At 39.2% G+C, this 15,314-nt stretch overlaps 1 protein-coding gene across 4 annotated transcripts in view; it reads right to left on the bottom strand.

The window, feature by feature from the left end:
- CDON (cell adhesion associated, oncogene regulated) overlaps positions 1–15,314 on the bottom strand; it is an 87,068-nt gene that overhangs the window by 32,334 nt on the left and 39,420 nt on the right. For all 4 annotated transcript variants that reach the window (XM_072953735.1, XM_072953733.1, XM_006209866.4 and 1 more), the window contains exons 8-11: positions 10,534–10,887; positions 5,512–5,801; positions 4,011–4,185; positions 2,266–2,394 (exon numbers count right to left, since the gene is read on the bottom strand). In XM_072953735.1, coding sequence (XP_072809836.1) covers positions 2,266–2,394; positions 4,011–4,185; positions 5,512–5,801; positions 10,534–10,887 — 948 coding nt within the window. The remainder of the gene's footprint in view (positions 1–2,265; positions 2,395–4,010; positions 4,186–5,511; positions 5,802–10,533; positions 10,888–15,314) is intronic.

Genomic DNA, 15,314 nt, shown 5'->3' with positions numbered 1-15,314 from the left:
GCAACACCCCTCTGTCTCAACACCTCTTCAACCTGAACACAAACACGGAAGAACAAAATAATGTTGCAGATGATACCTGCATGGAGAAAACTGGCATTTTCAAAACAAACTGCTTAATGGATAAAAAAAATAGGAATATAGTCAAAGCAGGCAACTTTGCGTGATACTTACTGTATTCCTTTCAAGTTAGAAAGCAATGGAAACAGAACGAATAGAAGTGTTAGTGAAGCTCTTTCAATGCTAGACAATCAAATAACTTCCTTTGCTGATTCACACGAGGTTAAAACTCATCAAAGGACACCACAGATCAAACAGAAGAAGAAAGTTATTAGGGGAAAATCTCTACAGAGAAGCCTATTATCAATAGCATGAGACTGTTAAGGAATGAAAGGAAGAACACTGTACTTGGAATTTAAAAAAAATTGAATGTGAACCGTAGCGCCCCCCTTTCCGGATGACCTTAGGCGAGAAGCATAACTTTCTTGAGTCTCAGTTTCCTGATCTGTAAAGTAGTTCTGCTACCTTCCCCACAGGGCTGTTGTGAAGATAAATAAGTCCCTTCTCTATGGTTATGTCTGCTTGGAGAACTCCAAACTCACGATTTCCAGAACCTAATTCCCAGCCCTGACCTAAAAATCCTTATTACCCATCTTTGTAAATAGTCCCCAGTGTCCCCAGCCCAAGTCACTATATTTCTGCCTCTGATTCCACGTGGATTCAACTCCCTTACTCTGTCATCTGTGTCCCCCTTTTCCATGCACACTGTCACTATTTTTATTTTTAAGCCTCACCTTTCTTCACTCCTCCTTTCCCATCTCTCAAATCTTTCAGGCTTCTTTATAGCTTTCAGGGGAAGACTAAACTTCTAAGGACATCATACCAGGCACCCTCCTGTCCTCCTCACAGTAGCATCATTCTGCACAGTCAACCACTAACTAACACCTCTAGTCTCTAAGCCTCTAAATAAAATAGGATGCGTCATTCATCCGTCTCTGCCCAAGGAGGGGCTCTGCCTAGAACCACTTTCCCTGTGTCTTCATCCGGCTCCAACATTCTTGTCTCTGAGGCTTAGCTCAGGGAGCCTCTCATCTCACTGGGCCTCTCTCACAACAAGTCAGTGATTTAGATATTTCTCTCGCGATCCCACCACACCAAGGGTAGAATCCCAGGTATAAGGGATCAGAGTCATTGTCATGGGTTAACCTGCCTGTCTTCCCCACTGTGTTGTTACTGTTTCTTTACCTAGAGCATCCACTACACTGCAAACCTATAGAAGGCAAGGTTTATTTTCTCTCTCCTGCTCCAGCATTTAGTGCAGTGTCTACCACAGGGTGTCAAGGTATAAGGGTTTCGTTTTGCAGACGTCAGTTTTATTCATATCAAGTTGACACTCATATACTTAATCTGCTCAAGGCAGCTGAAGTGGTCCTCAGAGGCGAAAGGACTCGAGCAAAACAGGTCAAGATCCTGAAGAAGCAGAGGGTTGTTCAAATGTTATTACTTGCCTTTGTCTGAGACCAATTCATGGAAGACTATAAAAACAGGAGGAGAAGCTTGAAAATTCTTAGCGCTCAGCAGTGAAATTTTAAGCCTTCCCTAGATGCCCCAACAACTGTGATCACAGTTACAAAGAGCATATTATGTTGTACCGGGTAGAACTGTTAAGTGTGACATTTAAGTGCTAAAGTGGAGTCTTTTGAAAATGTTACTGTGACATCTAAAAACAGTAACACTGACAAGATGCACCAATAAAGCTGAGGATGACATGTAACTGCCCAAGAAACAAACTAAATCTCACTATAGGGACCAGCATACATTTTGACAAGTTACTAAAAAAAAAGACTTTCAGAGTTCAAATATAGAAACTGACACAACATTGTAAACTAACTATACTTCAGTAAAATATATATATATATATAGAAAAAAAGAAAGAAAAAAAAAAGGAAATAAGTAAATAAATAAATTTGGTTTCCTTGCCAGAGAAGAAACAGAAAAATCCTTTTTGTGAGTTATAAAAACTTAGTACCATAACATTTTGAATCTGGATTTATTACTTTAAATCCCAGTCATGATACTGGGTCACTATTTGAATACAGGACTTTTTTTTTTTTTTTAAATGCTTGAAATTGGACCTAAAAGAGCTATATGCTAAAACATAATCTGAGGTACAAACACCCTGCCCCGCTTAACCCCCCAACTAATCTGAAACAGGTCAGTTACATTTGAAAGCAAACAAAATGAATCAATGAAGAGCCTTCTCTTTACCTCCACTGTGCCTCGAGGAATCCGTGAGGACCACGCCCACGTTGTCCGCCACCTCTGAAACTACGGGGCGCTTAGGGATGCCCACGGGGGGAGAGGAGGCCTGGGTGTTTTTTGATGATGCTGTTTTCTCTAGAAAGGGTAAAAAACATATACTGTAACTTAAGCTTCTGTGTGTGTGTAAAGTAAGAAAAGATACTATGAAATGCAAGTATGAAACAGGTACAGAGATATGAGTATATGAACTTGTCTGTTACAGCGTCTAAATTTAAAACTTACATTGTAATTACTGAGCTAACCTGAGGAATTAACTTAAAAATTACTTTGTCTTTTTCTAGCACCTATGATTACAGTGTGTCTTTCTTCACCAGGCTAGCTTTCATTTATACACAGAAAAAAACAAGTGGAAAAAGCTAAATCACTAGAGCAGAAGTTTTCAAACTTTTTGTCCATTTGTCTTTTTACTGTACACATTGCTTAATTCTAAAACACAGAATTCATTATTAAAAAGCATCTGTGAAGTTTCTTCACGGGAAAACTGTCCTGCTACATTTTAAAATTTCAAGAGGCAAAAAGTGAAATTGGGTGATTATTTTAGAACCAAACTACATGCTTATTATTCAGTATTTGGAGGTCAGACTCCATAAACAATGAAGGACTCCTTATGGAAATTACCTCAAAGTACATTTCAAATAAGAAATATTCATCATTTTTCTGGCCAGACTCAGGAATGAGGTGAAATGGTCTTTTTCAAAAGCCAATAGACAATTTCTTCTCAGTCATCATACCTCTTTTTAATACTGAACCATATAAAATTCCTCTTCTATCCAATTCTCATCTCTGCTCACTGAAGTCTTCTTGTTCATTTATGGCCAAGCTACAGTCTATCCTTACCCTACAGCCAGCTCGTCCCACTGAAACATACAGCAGACTGTCACAGCTCTCCTCAAAACCCTCCAATGCTCTCAGCTCACTTGGGGCTGATGTCAGTGTCTTCACAGGGTGGACAAGGTGCTGCGTGCTTTGGCCTCTCTGCTACCTCGTTAAACACTCCCCCTTATCCACTTACTTTGTTTCCATCACTGTGGCCCCAGTGCTCTAGGGTGCACTAAGTACACCCCACCGCAGGGCCTTTGCACTTGCTGTCCTCGCTGCTGGGATGTTCTTTCCCCAGATACCCACACGGCTTTCCACATACCTCCTTGAAGTTCTGCTTAAACTGAGCCAACTGCTGCCCATACACCTTCTATACCCATCCCCTAATTTGTCTCTCTTATTAACACCGAGCACCTCCTAATGTTCTTATAACTCTGGTATAAGTCTCTCCCAACTGGAATGTAAGCTCCATAAGGACAAGGAGTATTGTCTATTTTGTTTACTGCCAGGCACAGAGAAGGCATTGGGTAAATACCAGCTGAACTGAAATTCTGCCTTGAGCTGGTATTTATGTATATGTCTCACCTTTCTTAGCAAAGGAGAAGCCCCATAAATTGGCTCTTGTCGTGATCATTTTTGTTTTCCCTGCCTCCCCTATCCTAATGCCTTACCTTTCATAAGCGCTCAAAAACATCTGTGAAATAGTGTATGGAACAGAAGACAACCATCCAAATGTGGCCCCCAAAGGGCTTATAATAATAGACTTACTTAGTAAATGTATATGTAAGAATCCGTACTCCCCAAAAGGATACTTATTACTCAAGTGACACCAAGACAGCCAACTCCTTCCTCTTAAGGAGGGTCATACGCACCTTTGCTGGTTCGGAAGGTAAGCATGGCAGGTTGTCCTTCGCCAGCTGCACTCCTTGCCACCATCAAAACTTCATAGAGACTAGACGGCTCCAGTTCTGTTAAATGGAGCTCATTTTCACTTCCCGGGACTCGAACTGTATGCCAGCTTCCCACCACGCCAACACCATCTTCTAGCTGCTCAAGAGAAAACAAGGCCTTAAAAAAAAAGGATATAAAGGGGAGAAAATCCTTCTATTCAAACAGAATGCAAATTAGAAGTCATCCAATTCCAGATGCATTTTGGGAAGTGATTCACCATCAAAAGTGAAGGAGACACACTCTCTCTGCACATTAAGACACATAAGGAGACCTGGAGCAGGAACTCAGGAATTCTCCCTGTGAAAAGACTCTCAATTTATGGCCTCAAGCAAATTATTTGATTCCCCAGTTTGTTTCCTTTTCTTGTAATGGAAACAATACTCCATTCTTACTTGGCTGATGGGGGATTTAAAGAAGTATACAGTAACATGTATTAATGACAATATATAATATATAATATGATAAATCAAAGTATCTGCTATGTATGTTTATGTGTGTATAAATGTTGTAACTACGCATGATATATTTCCAGCACTCTTCATGTTTTGACGCTGTTCAATATGAGTTGGAGGAAATAAATTAAAAAGAGATCCAGTCTGTTGTGTCTTGGTTAATGGAACCAAGAGACAACATTATGTGGAAGTTTCCATGTGGACAGAACACCAGAATCATCATGTCACCTAGAATCATCAGGTTACAGAGAATAAACTGTCAAATATCACCATGTTAATTTTTGCAAATATTAAAAATATTACTATTAAATGGTGGACACCAAAGTGTCTTGGAGAAAGAAAATTATTTTAAATATGAGTGCATCTTCTCTCATTTCATTTATTAGTCTCATTAAACAAAGGTGGGAGATTTTTTTTCCACTTTGCTTTAATACAACCCTCTAGATGAAAAACATTGTCTGAAAAAAATCAACTGAGATGATCAAGGTTTACCATAATAAAGGACCAGACAATGTAAGATTTCAATACAGTTAAGAAGACAACTTGAAATGAAAACATTTTTCAGAGATTATAAAGGATGACTTTGTTCAAACAGTTGTTTCTAATAAGAAACTGCTCTTTTGCTAAGTAATCTGCATTCTGCTATCTCAGAATGGGAAGGACTTACTTTTAAAAAAGTGGTTTATAGAGCTTTACACCCGAGGGTTTCAAATGTTTGATTAAAAGTGTCAGAAAGTTACTGGGCTCTTAGAATCCCAGTTTAAGGGAAATTATTTATAATTCATTCTTACTGCTTTTATAAGCTTGGTAAATCCAGCATGATTGCTGGGGTCTCTCTCCCAAACTCACCATCCTGGGACACTCTTGTTCTCTTTCCAGGCACTCCACAAATGCAAGAGATAATAAGCATGTGTTGTACACACGATGTCAAAGTGTGAGAAGAAAAAGATGATAAATGAGAAGACATTACCTTTCGATACTTCACAAAATAGGCGTTGATGGGCAGCCCGCCATCCTTCCCCGCCCTCCAGACCAGGTTGTACGTATCTGGAGTGTGGGTCTGAGGGGGGCTCAGAATGATGGGGGCGTCGGGGACAGAGGTACCACTGGCATTTTTCTCTGATGATGATTCCACAGCACTGGAATGTTCCTTCACCAGAAATGAGCTCAATAATCCAGTTTCAGAACCATCACTTCTATCACTGTGAGTTGGATTGGAAGGGGTGACTACTTCAGCTTTTGGATTTGTTTTAAAAGGAACTGTGGAGAAAGGGAGGAAGAAAAAGAGAGGAGAGAGCTTGAAGAAGTTCATTCTTTCAGTATCTCCTATACAGTGGCCTAACTGCCCACGTTGATACTGTCAGCACAATTTGAGCCCTAGAAGTTAAAACTGGTAACATTTCAATTCATAATTCATGGAAACATCTAACCTCCAGTAGGAATCTCTTAGTCACGAAGGAGCAAATCAGCTATATGAAAAATCAGCTATGTGACACAGTAGTTTAGCAGCTTAAAGGACGCTGTTCCCCCTGCTCTGCACCAGCATTCCCTCTTTACAACAACAACTCACTAGTGTAACCTCAGAAGATTGTAAGTTGGAGAACGCGGAGCTTTAACTCTAGTTGGTAAATGAAACATAATGAGTAATGCCTTCCTTTGGAAACAAAGTGAAATAAATAGTAAAGAAAAGGTCATGAGTTAGGCTACCAGCTCTTGGGTAGCTAGCCTCCAAAGACACCTCAGGAGTCACACCCTTGGGCAGTCCCCTCCCACGCTGAATCCGGGGGCTAGCCCTGTGACTCACTTTAGCCAATGGAGACGCCGGGCTCTTCCAGGTTCAAACCTTAAGAAGGCCTGGTGCTCCTGCTTTAGTGTTGCCACCTAAGAGACCCCAAGCAGGGCTGGCAGAGTGGCCTGGCTGCAGCCCACAGCATCTGTAAGGAAATACAGGAGCTGATGCTTCAAGTTGTTAATCTTTGAGGGTAGCTCTGCAGTAGGTAAGTAGGTGACTACAACACCTACCCTCCACATGGAAGACACACCATAGTCAAGAAGAGGGAAGAAATGAAGCAAGACTAGCAAAGAAAAAGGAAGAAGTTACTTATTTCCAAACAAGCCCTCTTTCTGAATAGAGCTGAAGCTTGGCTTAAGAAATTGCCACTTGAAAAAAAAAAAAAAGAAAGAAATTGCCACTTGAAAGAAGGACAAGACAATGTATGTACATGTATGACTGGGACATTGTGCTGAACCCGGAGACTGGTATGTCATAACTGACTGTACTTCAATAAAAACAAATAAAGATGACTGGATAAAGAAGCTGTTGTTTATTAATACCACTCAGCCATAAAAAAGAATAAAAGAATGCCATTTGCAGCAACATGGATGGACCTGGAGATTGTCATTCTAAGTGAAGAAAGTCAGAAAGAGAAAGAAGAATACCATATGATGTCACTTATACGCGGAATTTAAAAAAGAAAAGACAAACGAACTTATTTACAAAACAGAAACAGACTCACAGCCATAGAAAACAAATTATGGTTACCAGTGGGGGGAAGGATAAACCGGAAGTTCAAGATTTGCAGATACTAACTACTAAATATAAAATAGATAAACAACAAGTTTATACTGTAGAGCACAGGGAACTATATTCAGTATCTTATAGTACCCTATAATGAAAAAGAATCTGAAAAGGAATATATCTGTGTGTATGTATGACTGAACTATTATGCTGTAAACCAGAAATTGACACAACATTGTAAACTGACTATACTTCAATAAAAAATAATAAGAACGAACGAACAAGCAGATGGCCTTTCTACTCACTACAAAGCACACAGAATATATAGAGGAAGGTAAAAATAATTTATTTGCACTGAAAAAATAAATAGGTCGCCTCTATCCAAAAAGAATTTCTGAGTATGTATTTTGTGCCAAGCATTGTGCCAGACATTTATCAAATGTCATCTCATTTCATTCGCAAAACAACCTTCTCAGGTAGATAGTAACACTCCCACATTACAGAGGAAGAAATCCGGGTTCTGAGAGATTAAGCGACAACAGCTGGCAGAAGAATGATAGTGGCGCGGCTGTGAAAAAAACGAGAGAGCAACTTATGAAAACAAACACCCTGCCGGCACAATAAAACCCGAGGACTGACAGCCTGGTTTCTCCGAAGCGCTACTAACGCTGGCAACGCCAAGCCTCCTGTTTCTGACTACTTTCGTGGAGGAAGGGAGCAGAGGAAACAAAGGGTGAGTCTCTTTTCCACAATGAGGTCAGATTCCTGGTAAAAGGTGGGAGTGTTTTTGGGAGAATGACTCCAGCTCAGTAGAGAACCAACAGAAAAACAGGACTAACAGGGGAAGGTCAGTTCTCTGTTTGTTTAAGAGAGAGAGAAGGTGTCCCAGAAGCATCCTCCGTCAAAGAAAACAAGACGCTAGTGGGAAAATAATAAAGAAGAAAACTAATTAGGTTCCCTGAGACAACTTCCAAATATTGCTCCTGGAACAGCCGTGTTTACCCAGTGAGTCAGAATGTGGGCTGGATGTGAAGGGTGTGACCGGGAGCCAGCGAATGCAGAGATGGACTCTAGCAAGTGGAGGTAATTAGCCGTGGCTTAGGGCAGCGGAGAAGGACCTTTTTATCGTGTTTCGTGGATCCTCTGGGCAGGTTACCACTGGGAAGTGGTATCTGGCTGTAGAAGAGTCTGAATACCACATGCCTCAGTTTATACAGAAGCATGAGAAAAATCTTACGCTACAGCCTGAGTCTGCTGCAGAAGTATCAGAATTCTACCTGTGTTATTCGGGTTGCAATGAGACGTTTCCACCACTTATATTAAAAAGGATTCAATTTCCCTCTACAATTCCCCATGATGTATAAAGTGAACACTCACAAGATACCAGATTATCAGTTACAAGGCCGTCACAGCCTTTTCCAAAGTTTCTTCACATCCAGGACCTTAATTTATTTTCAAAACAACTCTGTGAAATGGTCAGAACAGACATCTACCTTTTTTAAAGGTAGCATTTTTGCTTGCTTGCTTGCTTGTTTCATTGAAGCGTAGTTGATTTACAACGATGTGTTAGTTTCAGGTGTACAGCAAAGTGACTTGGTTATACATATATTTTCTTTTTCAGATTCTTTTCCACTATAGGTTATTACGAGATATTGAATATAGCTCCCTGTACTATTCAGTAGGTCCTTGTTGTTTGTCTATTTTATAGATATAGTGTATATCTGTTAATCCCAAACTCCTAATTTATCCCTCTGCCCCTGAGGTAGAATGTTTTTTGAACTGGATGAAACTCTGGCTTTCTAAGTACTTAACTAGGGCAATAGCCATGAATTAACGACTCTGTGTTGAGACCAATTAAACAGGGAACAGAACCAGATCTGCCAAAGTTGTTCCCACTGTGACCACTCAAACCAGCCACCCCACCCCCAAGCTATTTAGGACCCCAGGCCAACTCCCGTTATAGTTTCGAAGATTTTCGCTCTACAAATATTTGTACATCCAGGACCTCAAAAACCCAAGGTCTCTGGGAAAAAAAAAAAAAGGTGGAGGAGGGAGCAGTCTTGCTTACTCCCCCCTTCACAATAAACAAAGTAAAGGCTGTCAGTGTGCTAGAATTTAATAAGGCTCAGATTCCTATGGGAAGAAGTGGGTTGTTACGTGCTATTCTGAGCTTTAATAGACTCAGCTAGACTTTAATAATTATTATAGAGCATGTAAAAAAGGCAACAAAAGGACCACTCAGGTAGGATGCAGCTCATGGGGTTACTATACATTACAAAAATGGTATTTATCAAGACATAAAATCCTGGGGAGGAGCTTAAAGATCTAAAAAGATGTAACCTAAACAAGTTAGCTTAGGGCTTCAGATTTCTCATATTTAAAGTGAGGCAGTTGGACAACTAGATATTTCTCTCGTCCCTTCAGCTATGACTATGATGTCCAAGCCTCCCCCTACCCTCTATTTACATAAAATAATCACTTCAGCCAAATGCTACTCAAGCAGTGCCTGCATTACACCTGTCTTAGAGCTAACACTGTTGAGCAGAGCCATTCCTAGTTTTGCTCGGCAGAACAGATCAACACACGCGCGCACACACGTACATGTTATACATCCACAGAGGTGTATAAACGTATGCAACACTTAACTACCTTCTTTATTTGAGGATTCTTAAGGTCTACTAAAATTAGCAACTATTTCTTCCTTCCCTAAACACCACCACAAGGGACAATTATAGTTAAATAATAATTAGATAGTAATAATTAGAACCTAATACTTGGTATTTACTGAAGGCTTTCTACTACCAGACCCCATTCTAAGCACTTTACAGGTATTAACTCTTTGAATTCTCACATCAGCCCTATGAGGAGGGTGCCTTCACTAATGCTCACTGACAGAAGGCTTGAATTTAAATTAAGTCAAATTTGAATTAATCTGAGTAATATTGATATTCTAATACCAGTACTTCAAATTAAGTCATCACCACCTAAAATCAGTAAAATATAAAGAATATTATACATTCCATTAGAAAAATTAGTTTGAATAAGATTAAGGCAAATATACAGATGGGTACTGTTTGACAGTACGGTGACGCTCTATTCCCAGTGACAGCCAGCCTTTCAGACTCTGAACGCTATACTTACCAAGCCCCCACCTGAAAAATGTCTGCAATGTCATTTTCAGGAGTTTAGAAAACCAAAAGCATTCATGTCCCAAAGAGGTCAGACTTTGGGCTTTCTCCCAAATGACAGCTCTCTGCAGGGCAACTACAAGCTTAACACACATATCAGAAGCGGAGACCAAGATTCGTCGGGTGCACGTTAAGGCCAAAAAAGGCAGTCCTACACTTCACTGCTGTTGGTAAGAACGTATATATTTAGAGACTGCTGGATTCATTAAGATATACTTCAAATCACTTTGTCCCCTACTATCAAAGGAAACCATCAACCCGAGAAGAACCTCTAATGGAAACTCACCGACTGTGAGGATGGCTTCCGCCTGGGCGGTGCCATGTTCATTTGCAGCTTCGCAGGTGTACTTCCCGGCCTGTTCCCGAGTCATAGCCTGAATGTAGAGAGAGCTTGAGCCCTGCAGGGATGTGATGAAGTAGACAGGCTCCAGATCAGAACCCCCAGGTCTTAATAAGTGGGATTTTCGGGATTCAGATCTAAGAACTTGAGACGGATGGCCGGTTAGCAATCCACGCCTGTCATACCAACGAATGACTGGAACTGGCAGTCCGCTGGCATTGCACGACAAAGTCACAGAGTCGCCATCGGCCACCTCTGCACTTGCTGGCACTGCAGTTATAACTGGCTTGAGTCCACTGTCTATTAAAAAAAGCAATTCACATACAAAAAATTAAGAACATTGTAGTACCTACAATGCAAAATAACTTCATCCAGTGGCATAAGGGTTCTCAATGTCGTGCACAAGCAGCTCTCTTAGAAACATCTTTTTTTGGTTTTGTTTTTTGTTTGTCTGTCTGTCTGTTTTTGGCGGGGAGGTAACGAGATTCATTTCATTTATTTATTTTAACAGAGGTAATGGGGATTGAACCCAGGACCTCGTGCATGCTAAGCATGCTCTCTACCACTAGCTCCATCCTCCCCCCAGAAACACCTTTTATACGTGTGTTTCTAAACAGTGCTTTACACGCAGAGCAGTGTGGTGAACACGCCCATTCACTGAAATAACACTGTTCACAATGTTATGAGCAAGGAGTGATGCAGGACTAACAGTAATGATTAGAACAAATATATCTCCCTCCTTGTTAATTTGCTTCTCAACTTTCCCGAGTCAGTAAAAAAAAAAAAGGATTTTTCATAGTTGTGGGCTCCTGGACACTTCTGACCTAGGTTGCCTGCCCTTCAGAAAGAAAGGAATGTATACAAAGGAATGTACAGGGAGCTTTCCAATAGGTCTCCTCAGCACATCTGACCACTGTAAACACAGAACATGCAAAGCCAAAACCTCAGATTTTAACATGAGAAAGGTGTAAAGGAATATAAAACTAAATAGCAGTCCTTTAAAAAAACAGTCGATTCTGGCAGGGGGAGGGGAGGTGGTAAAATCTGATTATAAAAATATTGAGAGAAGAATCTGTTCTGAATTACAGTTGGTAAACATATTTCTGACCATACACATGAAAAAAGTTTTATTTCTAACTGAAAGTGGCACCAACTCCTTCCTTTTGGTCCCAGGAATTTGGCAGGGGTGGGGAGGGGGGGTATATTTTTAAGGGATCTCACAATAGGATACTGATTACAAATGACATCTTCTCTAGCATGCCTTTCTCCTTCTCCAGCTCTACTTCTTATGTTTGACAAAATCAACCAACACTTGGCAAAAATTCAGAAATCTGATAACCAGTCTAGTAAGTATAAAATGCTATCTCATGGGTCCTAACCTGCATTTCCCTCAGTACTCATGAGGCTGAACATCTTTTCATGTGTTTATATGCCACTCATTTTTCCTCTTCTGTGAAATGTCTTTTGTCCATTTGTCTGTTGGGTTACCTTTTTTGCAATGGTTCAGAGTTCTCTGTACACACTAGGCACTGTTCTTTCATTAGTTACATATGTTACTAGTACCTTCTCTCAGTTCATTGCTTTCCATTTCATTTTTAATGGCATCTTTTCACAACGAGGACAGTTTAACTTTAATGTAGTCATTCCAATCCTTTCTTAAAAGTTAGCCTAAAATATCTTGCTAAAAACGTTTACCGAGATCATATAGATATTCTCCTATATTTTCTACAAAAACGTTGCCATTTTGCCTTTCATAGACAGGTCTTTAATCCAATGGAAATGTGTCTTTGTGTACAATGTGAGTGAGAGATTTGATTTCTTCTTTTTCTCCATTTTGATAACCAAGTATTGCATATCAAAACTCAAAATGGATATCCTCCCCCTTGGTGATCGACAATGCCCCTTAGGTCCAGTCCTTTTGGGTAAATGTCTTCTTGGTGGTCTCAGATCTAATATTCGTCTGTTCCTGTACCAATGATACAACACTTCCTTAATTACTACACATTATCGGGTGTGCGCTAATATCTGGTAAAGCAAGTCTCCCACATTCTTGCTCTTTTTCTTTCAGAGTAACTGAGCTATCACTGGGCCTTTGATCATCCATATAAGTTTTAGGATCAGTCTGTCAAGGTCCTCAAAACACTGGTAGGATTTAATTGGAACTGCATAGATATACAGAAAGTTTCTGGAAAGACCTGAAAATTATATAATACTGAATTTTGATATCCTTGAACCGTTTCATCTTTCTATAAACCTGGGTCTTTTTTAATGTTGCTAATATAAAAAGGTGATTTAAGAAAATTATTTTTTTATTTATTGCAGGAGGAAGGTATTTAGGTTTATTTATTTAGTTAGTTTTTCGACGGAGGTGCTGGGCATTGAACATAGGACCTTGTGCATGCTAAGCATGTACTCTACCACTTGAGCTAAACCCTCTCCCCAAAAAGGTGACTTTTAAATTACACTTTCTGTCTGTTGCTGGTTATACTTGTTAATTTTACACAGCAACTCGACTGGGCTAAGGGATGCCCAGAAAACTGGGTGTGTCTGTGAGGGTGCTTCCAGAAAAAATTAGCATTTGAATTGGTAAACTGAGTACAGCAGATGGCCCCCTCCAGAGTGGGTGGGCACCATCCAATCTGCTGAGCGCCTCAAGAGAACACAAATGTAGAGGAAGAGTGAATCCTCTCTCTCTATGCCTGGGCTGAGCCATCCATTTCACGCCTAAGACAGCAGACATCAGTGCTCCAGGATCTCTGGCTCTCACACTTTGGTCGAGACTTCAGCAGTCAGCTCCCCTTCCCTGCAACTGATCTGCATCGTCGCTTTCCTCCAGCTCCAGTTTGCAGACAGCAGACTTGGCCTCCTGGCCTCCTATTATAGCAAGCGATCCACTTGCTATAATAAATCTCCTCTATGTATCCTATTGGCTCTGTTTCTCTGGAGAAGCCTGGCTAGTACACTGGTATACAGAACAGCAACTAATTCTTGCTTACTGGCCTTCATCCAGCCACCTTTGCTAAATGCTCTTATTATTTCTAATAATTTGCCAAAAAACTATTGAGGATTCTCTATGTAGACAATCATAGCAGCTGTAAATGAATAACAGTTGGGTTTCTTTCTTTCTTTCTTATCCTTACATCTTTTATTTCTTTTTCTTGTTATTCTGTGCTGGTTAGAATCTCCACTGTGATGACAACTGAGAGAGATTTTAAAGGGAATGCTTCTAACATTTCACCATTAAAAGTAATGTTTCCTGTAAGTTTTTGTTAGATAATCTTTATCGAGTTAAGAAAGCTCCCTTCTTAACAATACTCAACATCTTGTAATAGCCTATAATGAGAAAGAATATGAAAAAGAATATATATGCATAACTATGCTGTACACCAGAAATTTACTCCACATTGTAAACTGACTACACTTCAATTAAAAAAAAAGAAAGTTCCCTTCTATTTCTGTTTATCTAAGAGTGTCTAACGTGAATACTGGATTATGTCAAATGTTTTTTCTGCTTCTATTGAGATAACCATATTGTTTTTCTCCTTTATTCAATAAATGGAATGAATGATACTTTATATTTTCTGATGTATTACTGGAATAACTCCTTAGTCAAACTTTATCTTTACTGACTCTATTTTATCTTAATTTTCTATCTAATTGATTTCTGCCTATATCTTTATTATCTGCTTTCTTTGTTTTCTTTAAGTCTATTCTCTTATTTTACTTTGTTCACTAATTTTCAGTTTTACTAGCTTTCTTTTATAAGCATTTAAGGCTATAAATTCTTTTTATGTTCCATCTTCTCATATCTCACACAATTTGATTTTGACATTCATTATCATGGAAAGCATTTTAAATTTCCCTTCTGATTTTTTGACCCAGCTATGGAGAAGAATAATTTTAAATTTCTAAATACATGCCAATCAAAATTACTTTTTATTATTAACTTCTAAATTAATTGCATCAAGTTCAGAGAATTGGGCTGTATCATACTGATTCTTTGAAATATGAAATATTTATAACTCATAAACAAAAGGTTAATTTCCTTAATAGATAAAGAACTTGTATGAATAAGAAAAAAAACCAACAACCTAATTTAAAATGGGTAGAAGACAATGAACAGGCAATACACAGGAAAGCAAATTCAAACAGCTCATAAACACACGATGAGATGCCCAACATCACTCGTAATAATAAGAAAAGTACAGATCAAAAGGTGCGCTTTTTAAAAACCTATCAGATTGGCAAAGATTAAACCGAAATTTTGACAACTGTTTGGTGAAGATACGAGGAAACAGGCAGTTACACGCTGCTGGTGCGAGAATGAACTGGTTAACAATTCTGGAAAGCAATGGTATCTATCAAAATTACCAAGGCATATATGCTTTTATTCAGCAAGTGCACTTCTAGGAATTTATTTTACAGATATTCATACATGTAATAATGCAAATAATCTCATGTAATAATAATAATGTCACGCAAAATAATCTACATAGAAGGACATTCATTGTAGACTCCTTATAGCAGCAAAGGATAAGAACTAGCCATCAATGAGGTACTAGTCAAATCATAATATACAATGGAAGACTAAGCAGGCATTTTTAAAAAGAAGTGAAAATACTCTTTAATGTCCAAGATACATGTTAAGTGATATATGAAAAATTCAAGGTAATTTTAAAAGGCAAAATTCAAGGTAATTTACATGAATGCTACCACTACTTCTGTAA

Source organism: Vicugna pacos, chromosome 33, assembly GCF_048564905.1.
Source record: "Vicugna pacos chromosome 33, VicPac4, whole genome shotgun sequence".
In the NCBI taxonomy this organism is placed as follows: domain Eukaryota; kingdom Metazoa; phylum Chordata; class Mammalia; order Artiodactyla; family Camelidae; genus Vicugna; species Vicugna pacos.
Note: the sequence above shows the minus strand (reverse complement) of the source record. Positions and strands in the feature narration are given on the sequence as shown.